The sequence below is a fragment of the Erithacus rubecula genome (assembly GCF_903797595.1).
Source record: "Erithacus rubecula genome assembly, chromosome: 19".
Classification (NCBI taxonomy): Eukaryota; Metazoa; Chordata; class Aves; order Passeriformes; family Muscicapidae; genus Erithacus; species Erithacus rubecula.
The window spans coordinates 2479570-2494362 of NC_136671.1; the positions used below are offsets into that span (position 1 = coordinate 2479570).

The following is a 14793-nucleotide window of genomic DNA, read 5'->3' on the forward strand; positions in this document are numbered from 1 at the left end:
AATTTTAAGAATACCAATTAGTTGTCTGGTCTTTATTTACTCATATTAACTAAAGCATTGCAGTTCTGAGAATGGGAATTTTAATGTCTTACCTTGTCCTGGCTGTTCAGTTCTTGATAGGGAATATGGGCTGGGAGGTAAGTGTGGAGAACTGCACAGAAAGCCAGGCCATCATTCCAGCTGCTGCTGAAGTTTGTGATGTCAATATTCTTGAAGGGAAAAAATAAAAAAAACATTAAAATCATGACCTAACAATTATTACATGCTACCAATTCATTAATTCTTCTTTTTAACACCTTATAAGAAATTGGCAGAGAAAGTGGACAGCCAATACCATAAGTTCTGTGGTATTACTAACAGAGGAAAACAAAATAATATAGTGACAAGAAAATCAGTTATTTTGTATATTAATTTCATTTTGTATATAAATGTAAATGCATTAATTTATTAATTAATATTAAGTCCTCCCTCAAAACAAAGTGCAGAATGTGTGCTTGAGTGTGTGTTAAAAGCTATAAAATGTTGTGCTAGAGAAGGTAATGGATTCGGTGCAACTGCACACCCCAAGACAGAAAAGCAAACAAGTCCAAGACATGTACCCCAAATCCCTGATCAGACAATTTGCTCCTATTTCTGCTCCTGCCCCTTCTATTTTCTGCTTCTACTACATTCATACCCAGACAAAATTTCTAAATGATGAGGAAAAGCATTTTCTCTTCTAAACAAACCATTTCTCTATAGAAACTGATGTGAACAAGATCACAAACAAAAGTTAACTTTCATTTGGAAATAAAGATGTTCCAGCAGATTTAGTGCTGACAGTAGCAGAGAATCTTTGGGATTGGAGCTGAAATTGAAAACTGCTGTCTTGCACTCTTGATCTTTTAGTTCCCGTAGGAAACTCAGTGGCACTGGTAAATGCATCTCCTGAGACTGTATAAATTATTGTAGAGTCAGCCCAGTCCAAAAGAGTTATGAACAAGATGCCTCAGTGACCTTTTAAATGACTGTATATTTGGCTGTTGGCAGTCAAACAATGTTAGAGAGGCTAAGTGGATAGCAGTCAGTTTAAACTTTAATTAGGAAACAACCAGTAACAACAATATATCATATATCTTTTACACTTCCAAGGAGAAATATAAATATGCTGTAATATCTAACTCACTGAACTGGGCTCAAGCAGAAGCTTACTTAGTTTTAAGAAGTAAAATGTCCAGTCAAAAAGTGAAGGATCACAATCACCTGAGCCAACCTTTCACCTGACAGCAATTTAGTCACCATCACCACCATCAGCTGTCTTGGACAAGAACAGAACTGGTTCTTGCTGAGGGAGAAATCCCCACCCAGAGCCAATGGGCTGTGCCAGGCAGTCCGGGGCACTCGGATTCAAACCAGCAACAGCCACAATCTCCTCCCACAGAGGGGAAAAAACACAACTCTGGGCACTTTCTAGAAGAAAGTGAGGGAAATGTTGTTTTCCTGCAGGGCTGAGCCCTGCAGCAGTGAGGTGTCCCAGGCAGGCAGGAGGCTCTGGGGGCAGTGTACGTGCCGGGGCTCACAGTGCCCGCGCCGCGGAAACGCGCCGAGACCCCCGGGCTGTGGGAACTGCTCTGCACGCTGCTTCCTCCTCACACACTGCTGGGAAAATCCACAGGCAAAAGGGAGAACAAAAAAAAAAAAGCTGTCTCTTTTCTCCTCAAGAGAGACAGGAAATTGGATTTAAATTAATGCCTGGTTAAAACTTTCTCAATGTTACTTAAATTAAGGAAACATATGCAAAGCATAATATGAGGTTTTAAGGGAAAAAAGGGAAGAATGTCAGATTGTTAAAGCCAATAAATTTCTACATGTGTCCATTGACAGAAGTCACTTTTTGGAAAGTTCTCTCCTCCTAGGCTGTACCCAGTAAGGCCCCAGGCTCACGTGTGTCAGTAAGATGGATAAAGGCAGGGAGAGGGGCTTGTGTGGCAAGCTGGCTATAAAAACCAGGTGTGAATGATCTTGTTTGCTTTTCTCTACAATCCACTGAGGGAGAAAAATTCAAAGCTGCTTTTCACCTCTTGGCTGAAATGTTCTCCCTCCTTCTCTGAGATAACCAAGTGATGTGGGAAGAGGAGGAGAAAGATCTACACTGGCATTGCCACAGTGAAATGACAACAAGCAGAAGTCATCTTCTCTTAAACATTACAATTGTACAAACTAAAAACTTCACTTTAACTAAGTATTTACTTATTAATATTTACTAAGTATCCACAGAATGCTGAATTTTTAATAGAAATACTGGGGGGGAAAAGGACCTCTTAAAGTGCACCAACAAGTTTGGCTGGTTCTCCAACAAAACCAAACTCAGAATACCCTATTTTTCTAAATCATCTTGTAGGGTCCAGCTTTTATTATTAAGACAACAAGCAGAAAACAAACCCATCATCCAAGAATTTTAATGTATCCAGAGAAGCTGAATTAAATACAACGGAAGGAAACAATTAAAAGGGACTGGTTTCTGTTTCCAATTGCTCTAAGCATTATGAATTATTATTACCTCTTAGACTAAAAGAAGTATAATATTGGTCAGATAGTAAAAACAAATCTAGAAATGGGACAGATTGTCATTTAAACTGAAAATTTAATTTTTCATGTAAGGCTTTGAGCACATAACTGGCACATTTAAATGCAGCAAATTTTATTTCCTAAATGCTTTTAACTACTTGTGGTTTTTTTGAAAAAGCTTGGTCAGTATAATGAAATCAATCTTGCATTAAGCTCTTATTTCTCAAAGAATTGATGGTAAACAGAACATCAGCCTAAAATCTCTGACATAATTTCTTCTTTGTTACTGCTTTTATTAAGTAATTGGCTCTATTAAGAGAATTCTGCTGGAATCTAATCTAGAATTATTCTTCAAGACATTTCAGACCACAAAGTATTAAAGCAACTGAAGGACATACTTTCAGATAAATTGTCAAATGAGGAATAAGCTTTTCTGGAGATAAATGAACTAGAAGGGGATTTATCATCCCTTGTCTATTAATGATTAATAGGTAGCATGGGAGTGAAGCCATCTCTAGTATTTGGAGTAGATGGTTTTTTAAATGGCAATTCTAACAAAAGTTAAGCAACAGACCATTGTCATAAAAAGATCTGTGGAAGATACTTTCCAACCAGAAGTAAACAACAGAATTAAAAATTTGTAAGACTTTCTGGAGACAGAACATAAAAATATAAAGTGAAAAATAGATGGTAATAGAAGAACCTGGTAGATCCACAACCAAGCTGCATTTCAAGCCTGACTCCAGCCCCTAGTGAACTGGAAACTGCAGAGTAAGAGCAGTCACCACTAAATCAGGTTCCCTTGAGCACATATAGAAAAAAAAGGCTAAAACCAGTATGGAACTTTCTACACTGCTTAACAGACTGGGCTCTGCATAATATCAATCTAAGATCTCTGTAAACCTATAGCTTTTCCAAAATTCACCATTTTCAAGTGGCATTAACCAGCACATTGCTAATTTCAAATTTTTTTCCTATTGCTTTTTGCAATAATTCTACATTAATAGAGGGTCTTCTGATGTCAGTGAAAATACTTTGTTTTTTAAAAAACCAAGACACAGATGTTAACAATCATAACCCAGTAACTCCTTACTTTTTTTTATCTTCCCAGAAAACTTCCACAGCTAAAAAACTCCACAGACATCAAGAAACCCAAGTAGAAAAAATATAGCTTCTAACTTGCAGTTACAAGTTAAGAACAAAGTGATTTTAACCATTTTTTTTAGACATAACCCCAGCTTCAATCTCCCTAAACTATGGACACCAGAACTCCAGCAGAGGAGCATCCTGCACAGCAGCTATTCCTCCATCCCTTGTTCTGCACAAGGAGAGATTCCCATATCCAAACTTGATTTGGCTCTCAAAAGAGTCAGGACATGAAGAAAATAAAAACACATGTCTGTGTCTCTGTTGTATTAGTTAATTAAATAAGTGGGTTGAGAAAACAAAACCATTAATATGATTCTGTGCAATAATATATTAAAGCCTTAAAACAAGATTTGAAATTAAAGTGTACAGACCTTGACAGGCTTGCTTTTGAAAGCTTTCAAAAATACATCCACAAAAGAAAAGAGTATTCATTAAAGAAGATTACAAAGGTAAACTACAACAGAAATGCATCCACACCCTGTTGAATCAGGATTCACTGACTCACAAATCATGGAATAAATCTATGGCTATCTACTTCTGGAATTAGGTGAGAACATAGAAATATTTCTGGAATAGACCTAGCAGCAGTCCCAGCTGCTGCCTCTTCAATCTCAGCTTCTAGAAAGGCAAATACAGACCATCAAAACCCTTAAACACTGACTGGTTTCTTTCCATACCAAACACATGTTATTTTTCAGTTTGGGCACAAAGAAGAACCATAAAAGCAGTGGTCATTCTCACAAAATCCAGTAATAGCTTCAGACATTAATGCACTTGAGGTACAGACAGCTTCAGAATTTCTTCTAGATTTTGTCATAATTAAGTCTAACAAGTTGACATTTTTCTTGTATCAGAATCCAATCCAAACACAAAAAGGAAGCATGTCCTTCCATAACTCAACAATTTTTGTCTAAAACATCAGTTTAACCAAGGAGAGAAGTGTTTTGGCATCCTGACTACTCTGGTGAATCAACCAGACAGCACAAAATGCACACCCTGGAGTCAGTATTTGAACACAGGCTTACATAAGCACAGTCATGTTCTTGTCTTGTGCATTTTTAAAATCAATATAGTACTTTGAATAGAATATGACCTAGCTTAGTGTTGATGAGTTTTTTAAAAAAGGCAACCTGAACCATTTTTACTTCTAATTTTGTTATTCTACACTTATTGCTCAAGCACAAATGAAAGCATTGCTTGATTTCAAGGTGCATTGAGCACAGGATTCAATTTTTTCTAAGACATGTACATTTGATCTGTACAGCTGGTAAAACTTATGTCTTTGCAGCAAAAGTCTTTCCAGAAAGCAGCACTGCATGAAATAGAAGACAGGTACTACACTAAGTGTATCTGGACCTAGGAAGTGTGTAAAGCTTAAAGAAAGTTTAAAAAAAAACAATTAGTCTTGTTGCTATTTTGTGACAATTGCTTTTTTTGGTGTCAGACTTCTGGAAGTGAATTATCTCTCAGAATGCTGACAAAAATGGAAAATAAATTGAAATACTGGTGGAGATAAGAATGGGTAAGGATGTGTGTATCCTGTTTTTGCTTCTCTTTTAACATGAAACATGCATGCTCACATCCTTTTTGGGACTTTTATTAGCTATGTACTCAAAATGAAAGTAGTTGTGTTCCAGTCAGGGTAAATGCACCATAACAGCTGGATGGGATTACTTTATGCTTTGAAGATATCTGGAATTTATGACAGTTTTATGACACTGAACATATTTTTGAGGAGCCAGGAGGATTCTCTCCTCTGAAAAATGCAGTACTTGGCTCTGTACTGTGCAGCAGTGTCAGATCCTGAGCAAAGCTAACACACAATGAAATTTCAAGTATTTTGTGCCTGCTGATCTGAAAACTAAAGGTGATTTGCTCCTCTTTTATCTAAATGCTTATCTTGAGAGCAGCTCTCCTCTCTCATGGCTTGGAGATCTGCTCAGCCCAGAATACAATGCAGTAACTCAGTGTGTGCAATTGTGTCAGGACTGAACAGGCTCTGGGTGGAAGTTAACACAGAACCTGCCTCTGCCAGTCCTGCTCTGACCTTCTGCAGATCACCACTCTGCAAACCCAAGCTCCAAGGAGAAATCCTGCCTGCAAATAACAGACAGCATGTTAGAAGCTACAATAGAGAAAGAGATCAAGTCATTCAGGTTTTTACCCCACTAAATTCTCTTATTTTCATTGGATGTATCAACCTGATTTTTTTTACTGAGCTCTTCTAAAAGAATTCAGAACAGAGTTAAATATTAACAACTACATTTAAAGGTGACTGTTTATTCCCCTCCAAATTTGCTTGAATAAATCAAGAAAAGTGTACAATGAAGTAATTTACAGGGTTTTTAAATGGGGTTTATTCCACTATAATAGACTGAAATTAAGAGCTTCACCACACTATCATCTTTGAATTATTTAGCATTCACAAAGTTTCAAGCTTCTAGAACAGAAATAAGTACTTAAGACCTTTAATCAAAAGCTTGAAAGCAATTTTCTAGAAGGAATAGGAAAACAAGAGTTACTTCTCTTCCTTTTCATTTGAGCAGACAAAAAACCCATACCAGTTGTACCAGACAATTCTGTGGTGCTGTATTCTACACAAGTATCTTGTGAGTAAGGAAAACCTTGTCTCTTTGAAACAGGGCAGACTTAGGTGTGTTTTTTTGTTTTATTTCTTCTTTAATATCTTATACTAGTTTTATCCTGTTGATAAGGTTAACCAATTCTACCACACCTGATGTTAAACAGACTGAACAACTGGCAGCTCACCTTTAACTCTGTGCATCTTCAAAAAAATTTTAGAAATTAGGATTTGTTTCTGGTTACTTGTGTGATTACTATTTGTTAGTATTTATACTTTTCACTGTCCAGTGCAAAATATAATGTCAGAGATGAAAGGCAAAACAATGGCAGGAGCAAACACATCTCTGTTAGAAATGGAGCTTTAACTCAAGGTGCACAGTTCCATCTTTCCTGGAAAGCACCAACAGCTGAAATAATTTTCTATAAATATCTTACATGCATTTATGCATAAAGATCTACAGCCGTGAGACATCACCTCCAGGTGACAGGGAGAAAACAAGACCAAAAAAGTGATTACTGTTGGCAGTGGATGAAGAAGGAAACACATGTTGAAAAATACTGGCTTACAGGGCTTTAACTAAGTACTGGTAGTTTAATATGAATAGGACAAAATTAAGAAAATAATTATTCTGAAACAAAAGGCTTCTAATAATTTCTTTCACTTGTTTCCAAATTATGGTTACAACCTTCCAGGTCATTTTAGAACTTGTTAAAGACTCCATTTGCAAGTATCTTCCCTTTAGCCTGCCATATTTACAGCTAATATTGGCCAAACTGGAAATATTGGATAGAAGGTGACCTGCTCAAGGTTGGGATATTCAGGATTTTGTTCTGTGAGGGTCCTGCAGCAGCTCAGAGGAGCTGGGCAGGCAGCATGTACCTGCAGCTCAGAAAGCTTGTGCTGGCTCTCACCCAGGTGCTAAAGCAAACAAACCCAACAGTGGTAGAGAGGAAAAGTAGAAGTTCTGATGATAGGAAATACTGGGGAGAAAAGGGAACTGTGGCAATGTGAGACACCAGGAAGAGCTGGAGGTAAGGAGGGTGGATGACAGGGAAGGAAGAATAGCTTCAGCAGGACTGAATGAGGGAGACATTCATTACCCTGATGCTTGTTTACTGTTTGTCAGTTTGGAACACAAACAGTTTTAAAATAAAATTAAAATGAAGCAGAGATTCATTGAAAATAAAAAAAGAAAAAAAAGATCCTTGTCTGTTATTGATAACATTGAGATGCTAGAAATCTGGATAAGCACTGTTCACAATGAATACAGTGCTGGGTATGTTTAAAACATTAGAACACCACCAACACAGTGTTCAACCAGTACTGAATTTCAGGGGTTGCTGAAAATAATCAAATTCTATACAACAAAGAAATTAAAAAGGAGTGTGCCTAAAGCAAAAGCCATTCTTCTCTCAGAACTACTTAATATAACCTCTTGACACTATCTCACAGTTTCAATGAAGGCATTGCAGTGGCTCTGCAGATGCTCTGTGCTTTCTCAGTACCTTGCTGCAGGTTCTGAAAGTCTCAAAAATCTATCCTTTCACCAGTGTTTATACAACTCAAGGAAGCAGCAATCTGTAGAATCAGAAGCATATTCTTGAATGTGCACACAACTACAGAGTGAAAAGTTTGGAATAATTTCTATCACTTTTCCTAACCAGATTAACGAAGCTGTCAAATTCATCTTTCATTCCAAGACAATATGGGAAAATATTTTTGCACTTAGTTTGAGGATTTATAAAGAAATGTAACATCCTGCCTTTTTCAAAATGTGGGGAAGGAGAAAGCCTCTTTCCACAAAGCTGCTTATCCTCAGAAATAGCACAGTTGAGTATCAGACGTGCTACAGGAAGAGGGGGAGGGCTTATATCACAGCCTGTCCATTGTGCTGAAGGAGGACTTTTCCTATGGATGGGTGACCATCCTGTTATGTGGCTCTCAACTTCCTCCTGCATTGTGAGGCTCAAGTCATGGAAAGAGTAAAGTTCTTACACTGAGGATTGTGTTGGGAACTCCAAACACTTTCAATACAAGTTAACCAAACAAATACATCATGGTCAGACTATTAACATCCTGGTTTAGTTTGCTGAAGCCACTATTCTTTTGAAAAAATAATGTAATCAGGAGAACTCTGGACAGTTATCTTGTTAGTTCTTTTGGCTTCTGATAACATTTGGACCAAGTGAAAGAAAAAAAGTCTGCAACCAAAGTGGAAAGCCAAGTTCAAACTGCAAGACAATGCCACCTTCACAAAACAAACTGTCCCTAAGAGGCTAAATGGGAGTGATTCAAAGAAAACCCTATGATAATTACCTGTAAAAAATAAATCTCTGAAATCTGAGAAATAGTACTCTAGCTGCATTTGGGAAACATTAATTTGAACATTCAGCTGACAAAGTGTCAGCTCCAGTTTCAAAAGTGCAACCTGTGAAAGGCTGATCCCAAGTGCCTCGATGGGAGGGCAGCTGCCCCCTTAAGAAAAAGCTGTGGAGCAAAGTGACAGAGGAGCTGCTGGTGCTGGAGCAGCACTGGGAGCACACGTTCCAGGAGGAGGTACAGGACATGCCAGGCCACTCAGAATATGCAGTCAGGTGTGCAGCAGCCTGGCAGCCACTGAGCACAGCCTCAGCCACTCTGCAGGTACCTGGTAGCCCTCTGTTTTCTTCTGGCACCACTTCAGTAGGGCATTCCTCTTGGAGCCTCCATATTCTCTTGCCAGGGCAGACAAGGGATCCTTCCTCTCTTCCCTAGGAAGAAGGCCAGAAGAGTTTATAACACAACAGAAATAGGTATTTATAAGGGCTTAAATAGAAGGACAAATTCTTGGCATACTGGAAGTAGCAGGATACAGCACTTCTGACTAAAAAATAGAACACACATGAACACCTGCAAAAGACTTTTGAGTCAGTTTGGAGTAATTCTTTCATTAGCAAATCAACCTTCTTTTTCCTTTAAGCTTTTTTTTTAACTAGATCTTTCCATCTCAATGATATTTCTTTTTAAGAGTTTGAAAAATTAAACTTACAACATAGCCTGAACCATTAAACTAACTCAAGTGACTTTATTTCGTATTTAGAAAGAAAATAAACTGATGCTATCTCTCTTGCATCTCGTGGCTGATTACAAATGTCACCTTGAAACAACAAGTTTGCATATGAGCAGCATGGTGCTATTAACAGAACATTTGCCTGAGACCTGGAGTTCTCAAAAAAGAAGGGGGAGATCTATGTAGGCTGATCTGCCATTTGATGTATTAGCACAATAAAAGCAGTCAATTTCAATTCCAGTTTCTCAAGCTATCTTAAGTAATTTTTTTTTCCTTAAGAAAAGATTGGGGAAGAAAAGAACAACCTAAGTTGGCCATTATTTTCATGAGCATTACAAGCATCTCTTTACCAGGCTTCAGAAATGAATTCTTAAGATTAAAAATATACATTATAGAGGCTAGTATTTTTTTAGTGGCCTGGTAACATGATTCAGTATTTCCATAGATATTATATAAACAGTCTTTGACAATAAGAGCAAATACTACACCATTACAGATATTAGTTGCCACACATGAAGTGTGACAGCAGTTGTTCTTGTTTTTAATAATGTCCATTTGGAAAATTAAAATAAGATAGCCAAGACTTCCCCAACTGCCATTTTTAAAGAGTCCTATCAGAGGTAAGCAAAGTTTTCACAACATTCACAGAGATAATAACCTAAGTTACTCTTTCTGAATATTTCCCAAAAGACAGGGATTGTATACATTCACTCTCAAATCTTCAACTCTTAGTTCTTTACAGCCCATATGGTGACTTGAAAGAGTCACATAATACATAATCATCAGTGGATTCTCTGTTGCAGATTTACAGGTAGCAGTTCTCCAGCTCCTGCTAAGGGAAAAGAAAGCATCCATGGAATGTGGCTTTCTTCTGTGTGTGCTACAAACAGAACACCAGAGACTGTTCCACATATCAGCATCTCTTGGACAATGCATAAAAGAGAATGTGGCCCAACAGACAAGAAAAGGTTTTAAGGCACTGATCTTAAGTACATGTACTGCAATTTGCTTGGCCAGTCTTCACTGACATATGGATGGGCAGGATCTCAAAGTTACTGAGATATAATATTTGAAATATGCATGAAAATTTATGCCCAGCAGGACAGTAAACACAAAACAGGAACTGATATCTTTGATGCTGAGCCTTCAAACCTAACTGCTCATCTTGATTTAACATGACAAGGAAGTCAATAATTGGGTATTTTAAATTTGAAATATATTACCTGTACCTAAAATTCATAGGCACCACACAGCCAGAATGATGCTTCAAGAAATTCTGCACTTCAGTTCTTAAATCAGGACAAGTATCAACAACTTACACTGGTGTATTTTTTCCTTTGGTGACTGAAACAAGTAACAATGGGATTGCATATTCAATCTATAATGAGGGTTACACAACACTGTGAGAACTGAAGAACAGAGATCTGGGGCAACAATAGAACTCAAATAAAAATATCCCTGTTTCTTTACACTAAACATACTGTTTAGCCATGAGGGAGCTGTACAGCCCGTTCTCAAATTCCAGCAAGAGCACATGGTTTATATCAGGTTCTCTCAGTAATGAAAACACTGCTGAAGAAAATAAATTAGCATTAAGTTGTATGGAGACAATGAGAAATGGCTTGACATACAAATCTTACATGCTCACATATTAGGTCAACTGCATTCCAAATCAAAGAGCTAACAAAGTTTCAACTAGAACAGGGATCAGTAAACTGCAAGTATTTGTTCTAGTGAATGACACCAATAACTGGTTATCTTCCAATAATTTTCAGAGAAAGGTAGGGGAAAACCGAAAATGTGTTCATGTAACAAACAGAACTCCAGCAGCAGCACTCAGAGTAACTCCAAAGGCCACTCTCATCACCACACACCCACTGCTGCACAGCCCATTCAGCCTTTGGTAGTACTGAGCATTGCAGGCAATGGTTGGGCAGCACAGATTTCCTAATTACAACTGTACAGTTTCACCCTGGAATGCCACACTATTTGCTCCAGTCTGTAGACTGACACCAATTCAATGTTACCAGTTCAAAGATCATACACAGGTGTTTTAGGGTTTTTTTTTAAACTTCTTTCTGGATGTACTCAGTTTAAATTTAGGTGTTAACATACACATTAATTGCTGATAATAAACTACCCACAATTAAACTCAGTTTAATTTCTACACAATAAAAGGAGGGCAGCACTGAGACCTGTCTCTGCTGATTTCAGGAAAATCACTTTCAAAAGCACCCACAGCTGAGAATACCTTAGAATTTTATACATATTGCAAGTGTCTCTGAACTTTAAGAGTTTAATACTTCTGTTGTACAAAAGCTTTGTCAGGAAGCTCTGTGAGAAACAGTCTTGACAGAGTTATTTAACCTTTGTCTGCCAACTTCCCAATCTATGAAGCTGAGCTGAAGACATACTTGGATAACATGAGGATTAAATACTTTGAAGTCCTCTGACTGATAGCACAACAGAGAGGAAAAGTTTTAAATTTAACACAGACTTATCTTTTGTCTTACAAGTTAAAGAAGGTTGTCTGGCCATTTGTTGCTCAGACTTGCACTATGACTCCATCTGTGAGACAAAAAAACCCAGGCCCATTCACTCAAGGTTCTTAAAAAGACTTGCCAGTGTCTGGGATTAAGACATGGCATGCTGCTTTTTGTCTTCAACTGGGATTACAGAAATTAAGGTTTATCATGGTCTTCCTGGGTCCAAGCCAGTCTGCATGATCTGCTCCACGTGCTGCAAGCTCACTTCCTGAATGTGGCTTAGTGAAATTTTGAACTGGTATTATTATTTAGTGACATGACTTAGCTTGCTTTTCTAGAGGAGTATAAAGTTCTGGTATTACCTCATAAACTTTAAAAAGCTTAAGTTTTAGTCTAACTTTTAAATCAAGTGCTGAGCTGCAGAGAAGCCTTTCTGAAGCTCTTAGAGATCACTGAAGATCTTTACTGTGTACGGCTGCAGTCTCAGCACCAGTATTTACACTAGAGGTATGCAGACAGCTGTGGAATTAACCCAATAAAGGATTTTTACCTTATTCTGCTTCTGGTTGTAGGAGTGACTGATGCTGTAGGAGAAGATGAGAGGGAGAGCTGTGGGGAGGTGGTCCCCATTGCCATGAGGGATGCTGGGGATGCTCCATCAGGCGCACTGATGTCCCGCTTGATTTCTTCACTACTTCTTCGAGACACTAAGGGGGGAATTGCCCATGCATTTATTATTTATCATTTAACATAAAGACTCTCAAACTTGCTCTCAGACAAGCATTAGTTCAGAAACTACACAGAGAAACCTGTAGCTAATAGCTGGTGTAAACATTCTTGATACTTTCCACTTTGGAAATATGAAGGATTTAGACTGCACTAGAAACATTTATGATCAAGCCTGTATTTTGAAGCAAAGAATGTTTGATGGATGTAATTTAATAGAACACCACTTCCATTTGAAGGATTTAGTGAATGAGAAGGAATTTTAACATCAAAGCATTTATTCTCCTCTAGTCCATACAATTACTCCATAAAGCTTAAAATAGTTAAGGGAAAAGAAAACCAAATCAGTTTAGAGATGACAGCTGCTTTATCTCCATTTAATTTAAATGAAAAATTGGCATTTATGCGATGCTCTGGACATTAATTAAATATCATCAACAAGAATATCAAATGTTCTGAGACCAGTCAGCCACATTCCACAGAGTTTGCTTCATTTTATCAAAGGAAATGATTTTTCTTTCAAATGAAAGCACAAGCATTGTACTCCATAAAACCAAATTTGGAATTATTACATGCTCTCTACATGGAAGAGTTTCCAGTTAAAAGTATGAGATTTGCCTTTATACTTAAATAGTCACCATTGCTCATGTTTGTGTAAATCTAAGATTTAACTCTCTACATAAATCAGGGACTTATTTTCTAATGACCTAGGGACAAGTACATTAATTTATAAATACCAGACTCAAGAAGTTTAGGTTCTTAAGACAAACAAAAACTATCCAAAACCTGTAAACATTTACTCAAATACAAGCATTTAAAAAAAAAAATATTGATCTAAAATCAATTCTGCCTAGATTATACAAAGCATCATTTTCACTGTATCACACTATTTGTGCTAAAATTCATAAAGATTTGGTTTTAGAAGCCCCTGCTGATACTGAGACATCAGTATATACAGCTTGATAATAAACTAACACCCTGCATAAACTCTTATTTAGCAAATCCAGGGGTTTTTTAAATGCAAAGTTAACATCAGATGTCCAGCAACTACCATCAGCAATTCTGAACAATATCTGTGGGTTTTACCAGTCACAAAGCAGACCTGTATAAGTATGTGGCTGAAATGAGAGTTCCCAGTTTCCCTGATCCCCAAAAAGCCATGGCACTACCTGAGATGGATTTGGCACTTTCCATGGCAGGGACTCTGGGCAGAGACGCCGGCCGGCTGGTGGAGGATGTTCTCAACAAATGTTCTGGGCAGACAAAAAGGAGGGAGGGAGATTCCAGACAAATGTAAGACATTCAGAACTGCTCACAGATATTGCCCACCAGTGCCCAAGCTTGGCTGTTTGAGGGAGGGCAATTGATTTTATTGCCCATTGCCAATGAAGAGCACTCAAATACACCATGAGCACCTTAATCCTTTTGCCCCAAAGCCTCCTGCTAATCCACCTGCCCTGTCATAAAAAATACCCTTAAACCAAAGGCTGAGAAAGGAAACCACATTCATCACATGGCCAAAAGAATTCAATATGTCCTTCACAATGTTCAGTGGTAAAGCAGATTGCTTTGTATCTCAGGTGATTTCTTTTTTTCTCCTCTCTGGTTTGTTGGATTGACATTTTTTGGGCTTTTATTAAATAAAACTACACGTTTTTTCCTTTCTTCTTCCATGCAGTAGAGTCTAAAAGGTGCCTTTGCATATTGTATTGCAAGATTAGCTCTGCCTAATGCCAATGAATAAAAAAAAAAAAACTACAACAAAATTAATTTTCTATAGCAACAAATCAAAGCAATTTCTTATTATGAAATACTGCTTCAAGTAAAAACTGCAAACAAAAGGTTTACATACTCCTACGTAGAAACATTAAGAGTAATTTGAATATAAAATCTCGTGGAAAAAAGGATTAAGAAAAGTGAAACCCCATTTATTAATTGAGAATGTGATATAAGAACTATACATTTCTGGTGAAATACATTTAAAATATATCTGTATGGCAGTAAACAGGAATTCTGTCTGGCACCTCACTACTGAAACACTGCATTCACTGATTTGAAAAAAATCACAAAAGCCATGTAAAACATACCATTCATTTTGTGTTTAAGCTTATGTCTACCCCTGAACTCTGTAACAATTAAAGAATCATGTATTATCTTCTTGGAAAGGCATTTCAATATTCCTAAAAATATCAAAGTTTCTAAAATTAAAACTGCAGCTGCATTGTACAAATAGCCTCAATATGGATTCAACA

The 14793-nt window shown here is 37.4% G+C and overlaps 1 protein-coding gene across 2 annotated transcripts in view; it reads right to left on the bottom strand.

Moving 5' to 3' along the window:
- SPECC1L (sperm antigen with calponin homology and coiled-coil domains 1 like) overlaps window positions 1-14793 on the bottom strand; it is a 62617-nt gene that overhangs the window by 9373 nt on the left and 38451 nt on the right. For both annotated transcript variants that reach the window (XM_079322779.1, XM_079322778.1), the window contains exons 11-14: window positions 13711-13794; window positions 12366-12522; window positions 8928-9030; window positions 93-209 (exon numbers count right to left, since the gene is read on the bottom strand). In XM_079322779.1, the coding sequence (XP_079178905.1) occupies window positions 93-209; window positions 8928-9030; window positions 12366-12522; window positions 13711-13794 (461 nt within the window). The remainder of the gene's footprint in view (window positions 1-92; window positions 210-8927; window positions 9031-12365; window positions 12523-13710; window positions 13795-14793) is intronic.